This window comes from Cherax quadricarinatus, chromosome 62, assembly GCF_038502225.1.
Source record: "Cherax quadricarinatus isolate ZL_2023a chromosome 62, ASM3850222v1, whole genome shotgun sequence".
Classification (NCBI taxonomy): domain Eukaryota; kingdom Metazoa; phylum Arthropoda; class Malacostraca; order Decapoda; family Parastacidae; genus Cherax; species Cherax quadricarinatus.
In genome coordinates, this window is record NC_091353.1 from 16983709 (window position 1) to 16999342 (window position 15634).

The window sequence follows — 15634 nt, forward strand, 5'->3', positions numbered from 1 at the left end:
ACTTTTTTACCTTGTCACATCATTTATAAAGATCCTGTACTTGTGTATACAGATAATAGGATGGTAGACAGCAACCATCTGCAGAGGTGGTACTGATGTTTTTTTTTTTTTTTTTATTATCACACCGGCCGATTCCCACCAAGACAGGGTGGCCCGAAAAAGAAAAACTTTCACCATCATTCACTCCATCACTGTCTTGCCAGAAGGGTGCTTTACACTACAGTTTTTAAACTGCAACATTAACACCCCTCCTTCAGAGTGCAGGCACTGTACTTCCCATCTCCAGGACTCAAGTCCGGCCTGCCGGTTTCCCTGAATCCCTTCATAAATGTTACTTTGCTCACACTCCAACAGCACGTCAAGTATTAAAAACCATTTGTCTCCATTCACTCCTATCAAACACGCTCACGCATGCCTGCTGGAAGTCCAAGCCCCTCGCACACAAAACCTCCTTTACCCCCTCCCTCCAACCCTTCCTAGGCCGACCCCTACCCCGCCTTCCTTCCACTACAGACTGATACACTCTTGAAGTCATTCTGTTTCGCTCCATTCTCTCTACATGTCCGAACCACCTCAACAACCCTTCCTCAGCCCTCTGGACAACAGTTTTGGTAATCCCGCACCTCCTCCTAACTTCCAAACTACGAATTCTCTGCATTATATTCACACCGCACATTGCCCTCAGACATGACATCTCCACTGCCTCCAGCCTTCTCCTCGCTGCAACATTCATCACCCACGCTTCACACCCATATAAGAGCGTTGGTAAAACTATACTCTCATACATTCCCCTCTTTGCCTCCAAGGACAAAGTTCTTTGTCTCCACAGACTCCTAAGTGCACCACTCACTCTTTTTCCCTCATCAATTCTATGATTCACCTCATCTTTCATAGACCCATCCGCTGACACGTCCACTCCCAAATATCTGAATACGTTCACCTCCTCCATACTCTCTCCCTCCAATCTGATATTCAATCTTTCATCACCTAATCTTTTTGTTATCCTCATAACCTTACTCTTTCCTGTATTCACCTTTAATTTTCTTCTTTTGCACACCCTACCAAATTCATCCACCAATCTCTGCAACTTCTCTTCAGAATCTCCCAAGAGCACAGTGTCATCAGCAAAGAGCAGCTGTGACAACTCCCACTTTGTGTGTGATTCTTTATCTTTTAACTCCACGCCTCTTGCCAAGACCCTCGCATTTACTTCTCTTACAACCCCATCTATAAATATATTAAACAACCACGGTGACATCACACATCCTTGTCTAAGGCCTACTTTTACTGGGAAAAAATTTCCCTCTTTCCTACATACTCTAACTTGAGCCTCACTATCCTCGTAAAAACTCTTCACTGCTTTCAGTAACCTACCTCCTACACCATACACTTGCAACATCTGCCACATTGCCCCCCTATCCACCCTGTCATACGCCTTTTCCAAATCCATAAATGCCACAAAGACCTCTTTAGCCTTATCTAAATACTGTTCACTTATATGTTTCACTGTAAACACCTGGTCCACACACCCCCTACCTTTCCTAAAGCCTCCTTGTTCATCTGCTATCCTATTCTCCGTCTTACTCTTAATTCTTTCAATTATAACTCTACCATACACTTTACCAGGTACACTCAACAGACTTATCCCCCTATAATTTTTGCACTCTCTTTTATCCCCTTTGCCTTTATACAAAGGAACTATGCATGCTCTCTGCCAATCCCTAGGTACCTTACCCTCTTCCATACATTTATTAAATAATTGCACCAACCACTCCAAAACTATATCCCCACCTGCTTTTAACATTTCTATCTTTATCCCATCAATCCCGGCTGCCTTACCCCCTTTCATTTTACCTACTGCCTCACGAACTTCCCCCACACTCGCAACTGGCTCTTCCTCACTCCTACAAGATGTTATTCCTCCTTGCCCTATACACGAAATCACAGCTTCCCTATCTTCATCAACATTTAACAATTCCTCAAAATATTCCTTCCATCTTCCCAATACCTCTAACTCTCCGTTTAATAACTCTCCTCTCCTATTTTTAACTGACAAATCCATTTGTTCTCTAGGCTTTCTTAACTTGTTAATCTCACTCCAAAACTTTTTCTTATTTTCAACAAAATTTGTTGATAACATCTCACCCACTCTCTCATTTGCTCTCTTTTTACATTGCTTCACCACTCTCTTAACTTCTCTCTTTTTCTCCATATACTCTTCCCTCCTTGCATCACTTCTACTTTGTAAAAACTTCTCATATGCTAACTTTTTCTCCCTTACTACTCTCTTTACATCATCATTCCACCAATCGCTCCTCTTCCCTCCTGCACCCACTTTCCTGTAACCACAAACTTCTGCTGAACACTCTAACACTACATTTTTAAACCTACCCCATACCTCTTCGACCCCATTGCCTATGCTCTCATTAGCCCATCTATCCTCCAATAGCTGTTTATATCTTACCCTAACTGCCTCCTCTTTTAGTTTATAAACCTTCACCTCTCTCTTCCCTGATGCTTCTATTCTCCTTGTATCCCATCTACCTTTTACTCTCAGTGTAGCTACAACTAGAAAGTGATCTGATATATCTGTGGCCCCTCTATAAACATGTACATCCTGAAGTCCACTCAACAGTCTTTTATCTACCAATACATAATCCAACAAACTACTGTCATTTCGCCCTACATCATATCGTGTATACTTATTTATCCTCTTTTTCTTAAAATATGTATTACCTATAACTAAACCCCTTTCTATACAAAGTTCAATCAAAGGGCTCCCATTATCATTTACACCTGGCACCCCAAACTTACCTACCACACCCTCTCTAAAAGCTTCTCCTACTTTAGCATTCAAGTCCCCTACCACAATTACTCTCTCACTTGGTTCAAAGGCTCCTATACATTCACTTAACATCTCCCAAAATCTCTCTCTCTCCTCTGCATTCCTCTCTTCTCCAGGTGCATACACGCTTATTATGACCCACTTCTCGCATCCAACCTTTACTTTAATCCACATAATTCTTGAATTTACACATTCATATTCTCTTTTCTCCTTCCATAACTGATCATTTAACATTACTGCTACCCCTTCCTTTGCTCTAACTCTCTCAGATACTCCAGATTTAATCCCATTTATTTCCCCCCACTGAAACTCTCCTACCCCCTTCAGCTTTGTTTCGCTTAGGGCCAGGACATCCAACTTCTTTTCATTCATAACATCAGCAATCATCTGTTTCTTGTCATCCGCACTACATCCACGCACATTTAAGCAACCCAGTTTTATAAAGTTTTTCTTCTTCTCTTTTTTAGTAATTGTATACAGGAGAAGGGGTTACTAGCCCATTGCTCCCGGCATTTTAGTCGCCTCATACGACACGCATGGCTTACGGAGGAAAGATTCTTTTCCACTTCCCCATGGACAATAGAAGAAATAAAAAAGAACAAGAGCTATTTAGAAAAAGGAGAAAAACCTAGATGTATGTATATATATATATGCATGTGCGTGTCTGTGAAGTGTGACCAAAGTGTAAGTAGGAGTAGCAAGATATCCCTGTTATCTTAGCGTGTTTATGAGACAGAAAAAGAAACCAGCAATCCTACCATCATGCAAAACAGTTACAGGTTTTTGTTTCACAGTCATCTGGCAGGACGGTAGTACTTCCCTGGGTGGTTGCTGTCTACCAACCTACTACCTACACCAGGTAGTAGGTAGTAGGTACTGATGTATTAAATGGAAACTGTTAATATTTTGTATTCTGCCAGAATTGCTGATCCTACTTAAATCATACAAACTTGTACTCACATTTAATATACACACAACTTTACTTTCCTATGTGCATCTAAATACATGTACTTCATAATTCTGGAATATTTTTCTAACCTAGGAAACTTGGTCTGAGACCAGACTGTGGGGAAGATAATCCCTAGAACCACAGTGTCTTGCCCTCTAAATATTTTGTATGTCATCATTATATTTCTTTGGAGATATCAGTCATCAAATGTAATGTGAATATTAGACAGGAGCATTGAACCAGAAATATTACTGGGAAGTACTTTAGCCCAACGAGAACATTCCAGGGAACTCTCAAGACTACAAAAATTTGAACTGAACCCACAGATAACAGAATTTACTAGAACTGAGGGTACAGTACTCCAGAATTGTTCTTCACAAATTTTGAGGTAATCAGACACAATTTAGAGTACATTAAACTTGAATCACTACCTCACTGAGGTACAGTAGAGTATAAATTCATGTCAATAACTAATAGGAGAGGGTATTTACTAAATTTAATTTCAACACCAAGAATTAAGTGGGATGAAATAATTAACTAAAAAACATTCCTTAGGGAAACTGTCTTGAGCATTCTTTATCTATAACAATGTATGGAAGCTGAATACGGAAGTGTACAAGGTCTGTGCAAAATATATCCTCCTTAGAAAGCCTAATACTAGATCAGTTGTATAGCCCTTGTGGTTTAGCGCTTCTTTTTTATTATAATACTAGATCAAATGTGGGAAGAGATGGTAGAAGATTTTACAGAAGAAGCAATGTTGCTGAGCTGCTCAAAAAAAAAAAATGAATATCACTAAGAGCTTTCACTGAGAAATTGCAGATACAGAATGTAAACTAAAACATTCATATCACACAAGGAACACTAAAGAACAAAAAACAGTTCAGGAAATAAGCAAAAATCCTAAATACTTTTTCAAATACGGATGTGCATAGTGTAAAACTGTATATAATTTTCAGTTAGATGCATCAGCCTTTAAAGCTTCAAGCAGTTCAGAAGATTAATTCCTAAGCCCTTCACTGTTGGAATCCCTGAAATTAATGTATACAGGAGAAGGGGGTTACTAGCCCTTGCTCCCGGCATTTTAGTCACCTCTTATGACGTGCATGGCTTAGAGGAAGAATTTTGTTCCACTTCCCCATGGAGATTAAAAATATATACAGTGGTCCCTCGTTTATCATAATTAATCCGTTCCTGGAGGTGTTACTATTATCGAAATCTACAATTTTCGAATCGGTTTTCCCCATAAGAAATAATGTAAATACAATTAATCCGTTCCTGACACCCAGAAGTATTAAAACAAAAAAATTTTTTACATGAAATATAGATGTGGTATATAAACAATACAATGGGACATGATGAATGAAACATTAACAGCATAACACTTACCTTTATTGGCGATTCTTCTTAGTGTATGGAAGACTGGAGGACGAGAGAGATTGGATTATTTACAGTTTGGAAAGGGAATCCCCTTCCATCAACACCTGAGGTACCAATTGCTTTTCTGGGGTTACTTCTCTTCTCTGTTTCTTAATGCCGCTGGGACCAGCTTGAGAGTCACTGGAGTCCTGTCTCGAAAAATAACTGTCCAGAGAGCTCTGTTTCTGGCGTCTCTTTAACACTTCCCTAAAATGGGCCAAGACTTTGTCACTGTACAAGTTGCCAACATGGCTTGCAACAACCTTGTCAGTGTGCTGTTTCTCCATAAAACTTTCCATCCTACCCCACATTTCAAAAATCTCCTTAATTTCTGAAGAAGGCACCTTCTTCCATCTCTCCTCCTCTGCAGCAAGATTCTGAGCTGCAATCTGTTGCTCTTCCTGCTGAAGCTCTTGCAGCTCCTCAGAGGTGAGCTCTTTGTTGTGGCCTTCCACCACTCCACCAACTCTTCCACATCCTCCAAACTCACATCCAACCCCATGGAACTCCCCAGTGCCACAATAGATTTAACAACAGACATAGGCTCATCAGGGTCAACCCCAAACCCTTCAAAATCCCTCTTGTCAACACAATCTGGCCACAATTTTCTCCAAGCAGAGTTCAAAGTCCTGGTAGTCACTCCCTCCCAAGCTGTACCTATAAGGGTTATTCAATGGAGTATGCTGAAGTGTTCTCTCAAAAAATCTCTTAGGGTCAAGTGAGTGTCTTAAGTCACATTCAAGCACCTCTGAAACATTGCTCTGGTGTAGAGTTTTTTAAAGTTTGCGATGACCTGCTGGTCCATGGGCTGGAGGAGAGGAGTGGTATTCGGGGGCAAGAACTTTACTGTGATGAAAATTAGGTCATCCAAGTTTGGAGGATGAGCAGGTGTATTGTCCATTACTAGGAGGCACTTGAGATACAATTTCTTTTCCAGGAGGTAATTCTTCACACTAGGGCCAAACACTTAAACCATACCCCCGGCCGGGATTGAACCCGCGGTCATAGAGTCTCAAAACTCCAGCCCGTCGCGCTAACCACTAGACCAGCTAGCCACAATAAGATTCATCCAACTAGGTATATTTCTACACCATAGGAAGGTTAGCACAGGCACCTCTGTGACCACAAATGCAAGTTTTTACAGACGAATCTCCAGCTAGCGTGGCCGTGACGAACTCTAGCTCAAGTCCCTTCACTGCCGTCAACATGACTTAAGAAATCGTAATGACACGATTGCAAATAAACCATACCCCCGGCCGGGATTGAACCCGCGGTCATAGAGTCTCAAAACTCCAGCCCGTCGCGCTAACCACTAGACCAGCTAGCCACAATAAGATTCATCCAACTAGGTATATTTCTACACCATAGGAAGGTTAGCACAGGCACCTCTGTGACCACAAATGCAAGTTTTTACAGACGAATCTCCAGCTAGCGTGGCCGTGACGAACTCTAGCTCAAGTCCCTTCACTGCCGTCAACACCGAGGTGCCTGTGCTAACCTTCCTATGGTGTAGAAATATACCTAGTTGGATGAATCCAAACACTTCATTGAACCACTCGACAAAAATGTCCCTTGTGACCCATGCCTTATTATTAGATCTCTAAAACACACAATTTACTCTTCATAACATTGTTTTTCCTGAACACACTGAGATTTTCAGAATGGTTCACTAGTAACGGCTTCACTTTGAAATCCCCACTAGCATTAGCGCAGAACATGAGCGTCAGCCTGTCTTTTATAGGCTTGTGTCCTGGCAGTGCCTTTTCCTCCTGTGTAATGTGGGTCCTCTGGCATTTTCTTCCAAAAGAGGCCTGTTTCATCACAATTGAGCACTTGTTCAGGTTTCAGTCCTTCAGCCTCTATGTACTCCTTGAATTCATGCACATATTTTTCAGCCGCTTTGTGGTCCGAACTGGCAGCCTCACCATGCCTTGCCACACTGTGTATGCCACTACGGTTCTTAAATCTCTCAAACCAACCTTTGCTGGCCTTAAATTCACTCACATCACCACTATTTGCAGGCAATTTCTTTACCAGATCGTCGTGCAACTGCCTAGCCTTTTCACAAATAATCGACGTCATAATACTATCTCTTGCTAATTGTTTCTCGTTTATCCACACCAATAATAAATTCTCAACCTCTTCGAGTACTGGTGATCTCATTTTTGTCAGCATATTTACCCCCTTTGCAACAACAGTGTCCTTGATTTCCTTTTTCTTGGCCACGATGGAACATATGGTTGTATAGGGTTTGTTATACATCCTGGTCAGTTTGGCCACACTTACGCCACTTTCATATTGTTCAGTGATGTTTTTCTTAAATTCAATCGTATTTCTCACCTTCTTTACCAAAGGCTTGGCACTAGGAGCTTTCTTTGGAGCCATGGTAGCTTATTTAGTATTTGCAAGCACTAAAATGAATGGAATATTATGAAATATTTCGTAGGAGCAAGTGAGGAGACCTTCGCTCACTGGTAAACAATGCCACACTGGCTGGGTAGGGAGGCCGCCCCAGCTCACAGCGTGCATACGCGTCCCGGACGAACTACTATTCGCGAGTCAGTCTACGATTAGTGAGCCCATGTTTTTACGAAAATATCGCTATGATTTCCGAAATTTACGACTCTCGAGCCCTCCGATTATCAAGGGACCACTGTATATTGTATGTATTAGTAGTAGGTTGGTAGACAGCAACCACCCTGGGAGGTACTACCGTCCTGCCAAATGAGTGTCAAACGAAAGCCTGTAATTGTTTTACATGATGGTAGGATTGCTGGTGTCTTTTGTCTGTCTCATAAATATGGAAGATTACAGGTACATCTTGCTACTTCTACTTACACTTAGGTCACACTGCACATACATGTACACGTTTATTTATACACACTCGTCTAAGTTTTCTTTGATTTTATCTTAATAGTTCTTGTTCTTATTACTTTTCCTTTTATATCCATGGGGAAGTGGAATAAGAATCTTTCCTCCGTAAGTCATGCGTGTTGTATGTAGTTGACTAAAATGCTGGGAACAATGGGCTAGTAACCCCTTTTCCTGTAATAATTACTAAAAAGGATAAGAAAATTGTCAAAGTGGGATGTCTGATGTGGGTGGATGTTGTGCGAATGATAAGAAAGAGATGATGCTGGATGTCCTGGCTTTAAGTGAAACAAAGCTGAAGGGGGTGAGAGAGTTTCAGTGGAGAGGAATAAATGAGATTAGGTCAGGGGTTTCAAATAGAGTTAGAGCTAAAGGAGTAGCAATAATGTTGAAGGATAAGCTATGGCAGGAAAAAGAGGGACTATAAATGTATTAATTCAAGGATTATGTGGAGTAAAATAAAGGTTGGATGTGAAAAGTGGGTTTTAGTAAGTGTATATGCATCTGGAGAAGAGAGAAGTGTAGAGGAGAGAGATTTTGGGAAATGTTGAGTGAATGTGTGGAGAGTTTTGAACCAAGTGTGAGAGTACTTGTGGTTGGGGATTTCGGTGCTAAAGTGGGTAAAAATATTGTGGAGGGAGTAGTAGGTAAATTTGGGGTGCCAACGGTAAATGAAAATGGGAGCCTTTTATTGAGCTATATATAGAGGTTTGGTAATAAGTAATACATATTTTATGAAAAAGAGGATAAATAAATATACAAGGTATGATATAGCACGTAATGAAAGTTTAAGAAGAAGAAAGGATATAAGAAAGAAGGAACACTGCAACAGGCCTACTGACCCATGCCGAGCAGGTCCATATCCCCCCTCCCCCGCCCCTGGATTAGACCAATGACCCACCCCCCACTGATTAGCCCAATGACCCACCCAGTCTGGTCACCTCCACTCAAGGATGGAGCACTGCACCAGACCCAGCAGCACTAGCTAGTCAGGTCCAACTCACACCCACCCACACCCACTCATGTAGTATTTATCTAACCTATTTTTAAAACTATACAACGTTTTAGCCTGAATAACTGTACTCGGGAGTTTGTTCCACTCATCCACAACTCTATTACCAAACCAGTGCTTTCCTATATTTTTCCTGAATCTGAATTTTTCCAACTTGAAACCATTGCTGTGAGCCCTGTCTTGGCTGGAAATTTTCAGCACGTTATTTACATCCCCTTTATTTATTCCTGTTTTCCATTGATACACCTCGATCAAATACCCCCTAATTCTACGCCTTTCGAGAGAGTGCAGATTCAGGACCCTCAGTCTATTTTCATAGGGAAGATTTCTGATACATGGGATCATCTTTGTCGTCATCCTCTGTACGTTTTCCAGAGCATTTATATCCATTCTGTTATACGGTGACCAGAACTGAGCAGCACAGTCTAAATGAGGCCTAACCATGGATCTATAGAATTGAAGAACAACCTGAGGACTTCTATTATTTATACTTCTAGATATGAAGCCAAGAATTCTGTTAGCTTTATTGCAAACACTAATGCACTGTTGTCTTGGTTTTAGATTACTGCTAACCAGAACTCCTAAATCCTTTTCGCAATCAGTAGTGTTAAGATCTACATTATTTAGTTTATATGTGGCATGGTTATTTAACTGTCCAACATTTAGAACTTTGCATTTGTCAATATTAAACTGCATCTGCCACTTCTCCGACCATTGCATCAGTCTATTCAAATCATCCTGGAGTGCTCTAGTGTCCTCATTAGAATGAATTGGACGGCCTATTTTGGTGTCATCAGCAAATTCGCTTATGTCTCTATTATTCCCTCATCTATGTCGTTTATGTAAATCGTGAACAACAACGGGCCCAACACTGACCCCTGAGGAACACCGCTTGTGACTTGCCCCCATTCTGATTTCTCCCCATCTGTGCAAACTCTGCTGTCTATTTGTCAGCCATGCCTCTGCCCAGGAAAAAATTTCTCCTCCTATTCCGTGTGCCTTAAGTTTCCTCAATAGCCTCTGGTGTGGAAATCTATCAAAAGCCTTACTGAAGTCCATATACACAATATCATATTCATTACCATGATCTACCTCCTCAAACACCTTAGTGAAAAAAGTTAGTAAATTCGTAAGACAGGAACGCCCCTTTGTAAAACCGTGTTGAGATTAATCTGTGCCTGTCAAGATGGCTACGAATTGCTTCAGCAATTGTTGATTCCATAAATTTTCCCACTGTTGAGGTAAGGCTTATTGGTCTATAGTTCGAAGTCAAGGACCTGTCACTTGCCTTGTAAATAGGTATTACATTTGCCATTTTCCACTTATCAGGCACTAGGCCAGTTTGTAGTGATGTGTTAAAAAGATTAGCCTAAGGTATGCTAAGTTCCTCTTTACATTCCTTTAACACCCTTGCAAACAGTTCATCACGGCCTGGGGATTTGTTAGGTTTTAGTTTCTCTATTTGTCTGAGGACCATGTCACTAGTTACTGCAATCGTACATTGTTTATTATCATCCTGTTCTACATAATCTATTATTTCAGGACTATCGCTAGTATTTTCCTGGGTGAAAACTGAGAGGAAGTAGGTATTGAGAATTTCACACATATCCTTATCACTGTCAGTGATCTGACCAGAGTTACTCTTAAGTGGGCCAATCTTGTCCCTAATCTTACTTCTGTATACCTGAAAGAACCCATTTGGGTTAGTCTTTGAATCCCTTGCGACCTTAGCCTCATAATCTCTCTTTGCTTTTCTTATTCCTTTCTTTATTTCTCTCTTTAATTGAATATATTGATTTCTTAACTGACCATCCCCTCTTTTGATATGCCTATATATGCCTCTGTTAGATTATGTATTGGTGGATAAAAGGTTGATGGGTAGGCTCCAGGATGTACACGTTTATAGAGGGGCAACTAATATATCGGATCATTATTTAGTTGTAGCTACAGTTAGAGTAAGAGGTAGATGGGACAAGAGGAAAATGGCAACATCAAGTAAGAGGGAGGTGAAAGTGTGTAAACTAAGGGAGTAGGAAGTTTGGGTGAGATATAAACAACTATTGGCAGAAAGGTGGGCTGGTGCAAGTATGAGTAGTGGGGGTGAGGGAGGGTGGGTTGAAGATGGTTGGAATGGTTTTAAAAATGCAGTATTAGAATGTGGGGCAGGAGTTTGTTGTTATAGGAGGGTGGGGGCAGGAGGAAAGAGGAGTGATTGGTGGAATGATGAAGTAAAGGGTGTGATAAAAGAGAAAAAGTTAGCTTATGAAAGGTTTTTACAAAGCAGAAGTGTTATAAGAAGAGTAGTATATGGAGAGTAAAAGAAAGGTGAAGAGAGTGGTGAGAGAGTGCAAAAGGAGAGCGGATGATAGTGGGAGAGGCACTGTCAAGAAATTTTAATGAGAATGAGGAAAAATTTTGGAGTGAGTTAAACAAGTTAAGAAAGGGAACGAATGGATTTGTCAGTTAAAAACAGAGTAGGGGAGTTAATAGATGGGGAGCTGGAGGTATTGGGTAGATGGCGAGAATATTTTGAGGAGCTTTTAAATGTCGACGAAGAAAGGGGGGGGATAGTGTTGGAGTGGTTCGTATTTTTTTTAATCTATGAAAGAGGGGAAGGTACCTAGGGATTGGTGGAAAGCATGTATAGTCCCTTTATATAAAGGGAAGGGGGACAAAAGAGATTGTAAAAATTATACCAGGAAAAGTGTATGGTAGGGTTATTATTGAAAAAATTAGAGGTAAGACAGAATGTAGGATTGCAGATGAGCAAGGAGGTTTTAGAGTGGGTAGGGGATGTGTAGATCAAGTGTTTACATTGAAGCATATGTGTGAGCAGTATTTAGATAAAGGTAGGGAAGGTTTTATTGCATTTATGGATTTAGAAAAGGCATGTGATAGAGTGGATAGAGGAGCAATGTGGCAGATGTTGCAAGTATGTGGAATAGGTGGTAAGTTACTAAATGCTGTAAAGAGTTTTTACGAGGATAGTATGGCTCAGGTTAGGGTGTGTAGAAGAGAGGGAGACTACTTCCCAGTAAAAGTAGACCTTAGACAGGGATGTGTAATGTCACCATGGTTGTTTAATATATTTATAGATGGGGTTGTAAAAGAAGTAAATGCTAGGGTGTTTGGGAGAGGGGTGGGATTAAATTATGGGGAATCAAATACAAAATGGGAATTGACAGTTACTTTTTGCTGATGATACTGTGCTTATGGGAGATTCTAAAGAAAAATTTCAAAGGTTAGTGGACGAGTTTGGGAGTGTGTAAAGGTAGAAAGTTGAAAGTGAACATAGAAAAGAGTAAGGTGATGAGGGTATCAAATGATTTAGATAAAGAAAAACTGGATATCAAATTGGGGAGGAGGAGTAGGGAAGAAGTGAATGTTTTCAGATATTTGGGAGTTGACGTGTCAGCGGATGGATTTATGAAGGATGAGGTTAATCATTGAATTGATGAAGGAAAAAAGGCGAGTGGTGCGTTGAGGTATATGTGGAGACAAAAAAACGTTATCTATGGAGGCAAAGAAGGGAATGTATGAAAGTATAGTTGTACCAACACTCTTATATGGGTGTGAAGCTTGGGTTGTAAATGCTGCAGCTAGGAGGCAGTTGGAGGTGGTGGTGATGTTCTGTGTAAGGCAATGTGCGGTGTAAATATTATGCCGAAAATTCGGAGTGTGGAAATTAGGAGGTGTGGAGTTAATAAAAGTATTAGTCAGGGCTGAAGAGGAGTTGTTGAGGTGGTTTGGTCATTTAGAGAGATTGATCAAAATAGAATAACATGGAGAGCATATAAATCTGTAGGGGTCGTCCTTGAAAAGGTTGGAGGGAGGGAGTAAAGGAGGTTTTGTGGGCGAGAGGCTTGGACTTCCAGTAAGCGTGCGTCAGCGTGTTAGATAGGAGTGAATGGAGACGAATGGTATTTGGGACCTGACGATCTGTTGGAGTGTGAGCAGGGTAATATTTAGTTAAGGGATTCAGGGAAACTGGTTATTTTTATAGCCTGACTTGAGTCCTGGAAATGGGAAGTACAATGCTTGCACTTTAAAGGAGGGGTTTGGGATATTGGCAGTTTGGAGGGATATGTTGTGTATCTTTATATGTATATGCTTCTAAACTGTTGTATTCTGAGCACCTCTGCAAAAACAGTGATTATGTGTAAGTGAGGTGAAAGTGTTGAATGATGATGAAAGTATTTTCTTTTTGGGGATTTTCTTTCTTTTTGGGTCACCCTGCCTTGGTGGGAGATGGCTGAGTTGCTAAAAAAAAATTGCATATAATTTTTTATGAAATGGTAGAGAATCTTTTTCTGGAGGCAATGACAAATAAATATGACATCTCATCCAAAGCTTATATCATTACATAGGTGCAGACTTGGTGGTCTGGGATCAATTTATTCTTCGGAGATTTTTTCCTACTTCGTCTTATTTGAAGCACATCCTATTGCTCATTTTAACCAGATTCTTAGTTACTTCACAGTATGCCTTCCATTCTATCCATAGAGCACAAGACACTGCCCATTCATCTATCAGAAGTATTCAAGAGCTTGCAGTTTAAAAACAGGGTCCAAAATAAACACTGTAGGCATTCCAGCCACTAAAGCAACATTTCCTCTATTTGCTAATCATGTCCTCGGGCATCTCCTAAATTACCCTGGCACTCAGTTTTGAATTCATGACAAAAAAAAAAAAAAAAAAGTATGTACAAGTTTTACCCTATTTCTCAGATAATATATAACCAGGAATGATTGGTCATGGTGTGAGGTATCCCAATAATTGCAGCAGACCTAGTAAAAACCCATAAAACAGACTGGGGAAGGGGGGGGGGGCAGGTTTACCATCCTTCAGGAAAATTATCAGAAATCAAATATTTACAGTATTTTTAGCCAGTTTCACACTACTTCTGGTCCTAAACCAACTAAAATCATCTCTGGTTTAGTAATATTTAAATCATCAGCGCTCAGACCTGATATTAACAAAGTTCTTACATTTTTTTATATTTCAGGTTATGAAGGAGCAGCTTCCTGATGTGAAGTCAAACTAGGCCCTAACTTCCATCATATGTATATGCAACAATTTATTATTAAAATGTTGATGGTACTGTAAACATGATATTTAATCACCATGAAACTGGCATTGTTCAGACAGAACTACAGTGGACAATGAAATGATCTCCAAGAAATGTAGGGCAGGTAGGGTTTTTTTATGGTCTGCCAGGTATGTTCCATTGATGAATTTATAGGGAAAGGAGAGACTGAAAAAAGAGGATGAAAAGGAGAGAAAGAAAGAATGAGATAAACATGTAGCACATACTGAAATGACTAGGCACTACTATGATGGTCCTGTGACCAAAGAATGCAGTACCTCTGGTAACATGTGCCCCTCACACAATTATTGAATGTTGGTCACATTTTTTATTATACAGTAGTAGTTAATTTTAAATATGGGAAGAGTGTAATAATTTTTAGAGGTAAAAAAAATATATTTTCTCGGAGTACTGTATACAGTTCTGTTTTATCTTAGAAGTGTATACATAGACTTTTACCTAATTGAGGTGTTTCAGAAAAGTAAATACCATCTGATCAATACTGGAATTTCCACATGTGCATTCTAGATAAACATGCTGAGGACACACGTTACTAAATTGGGGTATGTATCTTGTGTATACAGTAATTAAGGTAATTGTAATGTAAGCATATATATTAGGGATGTGCCAAAGTATTAGTTTAGGCTAATTTTGATGGTATCGACATGAGGCTAAAAAAAAAAAAATGAATATTGGTATTAGCCAATTTTGATGGTATCAGTGGGCATCATTGTCTATCTGAAATTAAGTATTGGTACTGGCAAAAGTTTTAGTATTGCCCGATCTCCTAATGTATAACATTCCTGTAACTTGATTACTGCTGTGGTGTATTGCTCTGGTATACAGTGCCTTTATGTAAATATAAAAATTATAGGATGACTTGTATTCAAAAAGCTTTCACAAGCATGGTTGTGGAATTATTGCTTCCAGAGGTTAATACGTATTGTTGAAACATTGCTTGCACTTTTACTTTTATTGCTTTATCAAGGATAGTAGCTGTACTTTTCTTAGTCTTGTATGTAGTTATCAAGTGATGATAGGAACTCACTGTACATCACTGGTTTTTGTTTGTATTTTATTCAGCATGTAAAAATATTACCATTAACAGAATTTGATTTTTTTTTTTTTTTTTTTGTTCTGGCACTAGTGTCACTGATATTTTTTTTTTTTTTTTTTTTTTTTTCAACAAGTCGGCCGTCTCCCACCGAGGCAGGGTGACCCAAAAAAAGAAAGAAAATCCCCAAAAAGAAAATACTTTCATCATCATTCAACACTTTCACCACACTCACACATTATCACTGCTTTTGCAGAGGTGCTCAGAATACAACAGTTTAGAAGCATATACGTATAAAGATACACAACATATCCCTCCAAACTGCCAATATCCCAAACCCCTCCTTTAAAGTGCAGGCATTGTACTTCCCATTTCCAGGACTCAAGTCCGACTATATG

The 15634-nt window shown here is 39.9% G+C and overlaps 1 protein-coding gene across 2 annotated transcripts in view; it reads left to right on the plus strand.

Moving 5' to 3' along the window:
- Positions 1 to 14514, plus strand: part of Mps1 (Monopolar spindle 1) — a 66298-nt gene extending 51784 nt beyond the window's left edge. For both annotated transcript variants that reach the window (XM_070098477.1, XM_070098476.1), the window contains exon 10: positions 14102 to 14514. In XM_070098477.1, the coding sequence (XP_069954578.1) occupies positions 14102 to 14140 (39 nt within the window). In that variant the 3' untranslated portion in view covers positions 14141 to 14514. The remainder of the gene's footprint in view (positions 1 to 14101) is intronic.
- Positions 14515 to 15634: the final 1120 nt, after the last annotated feature.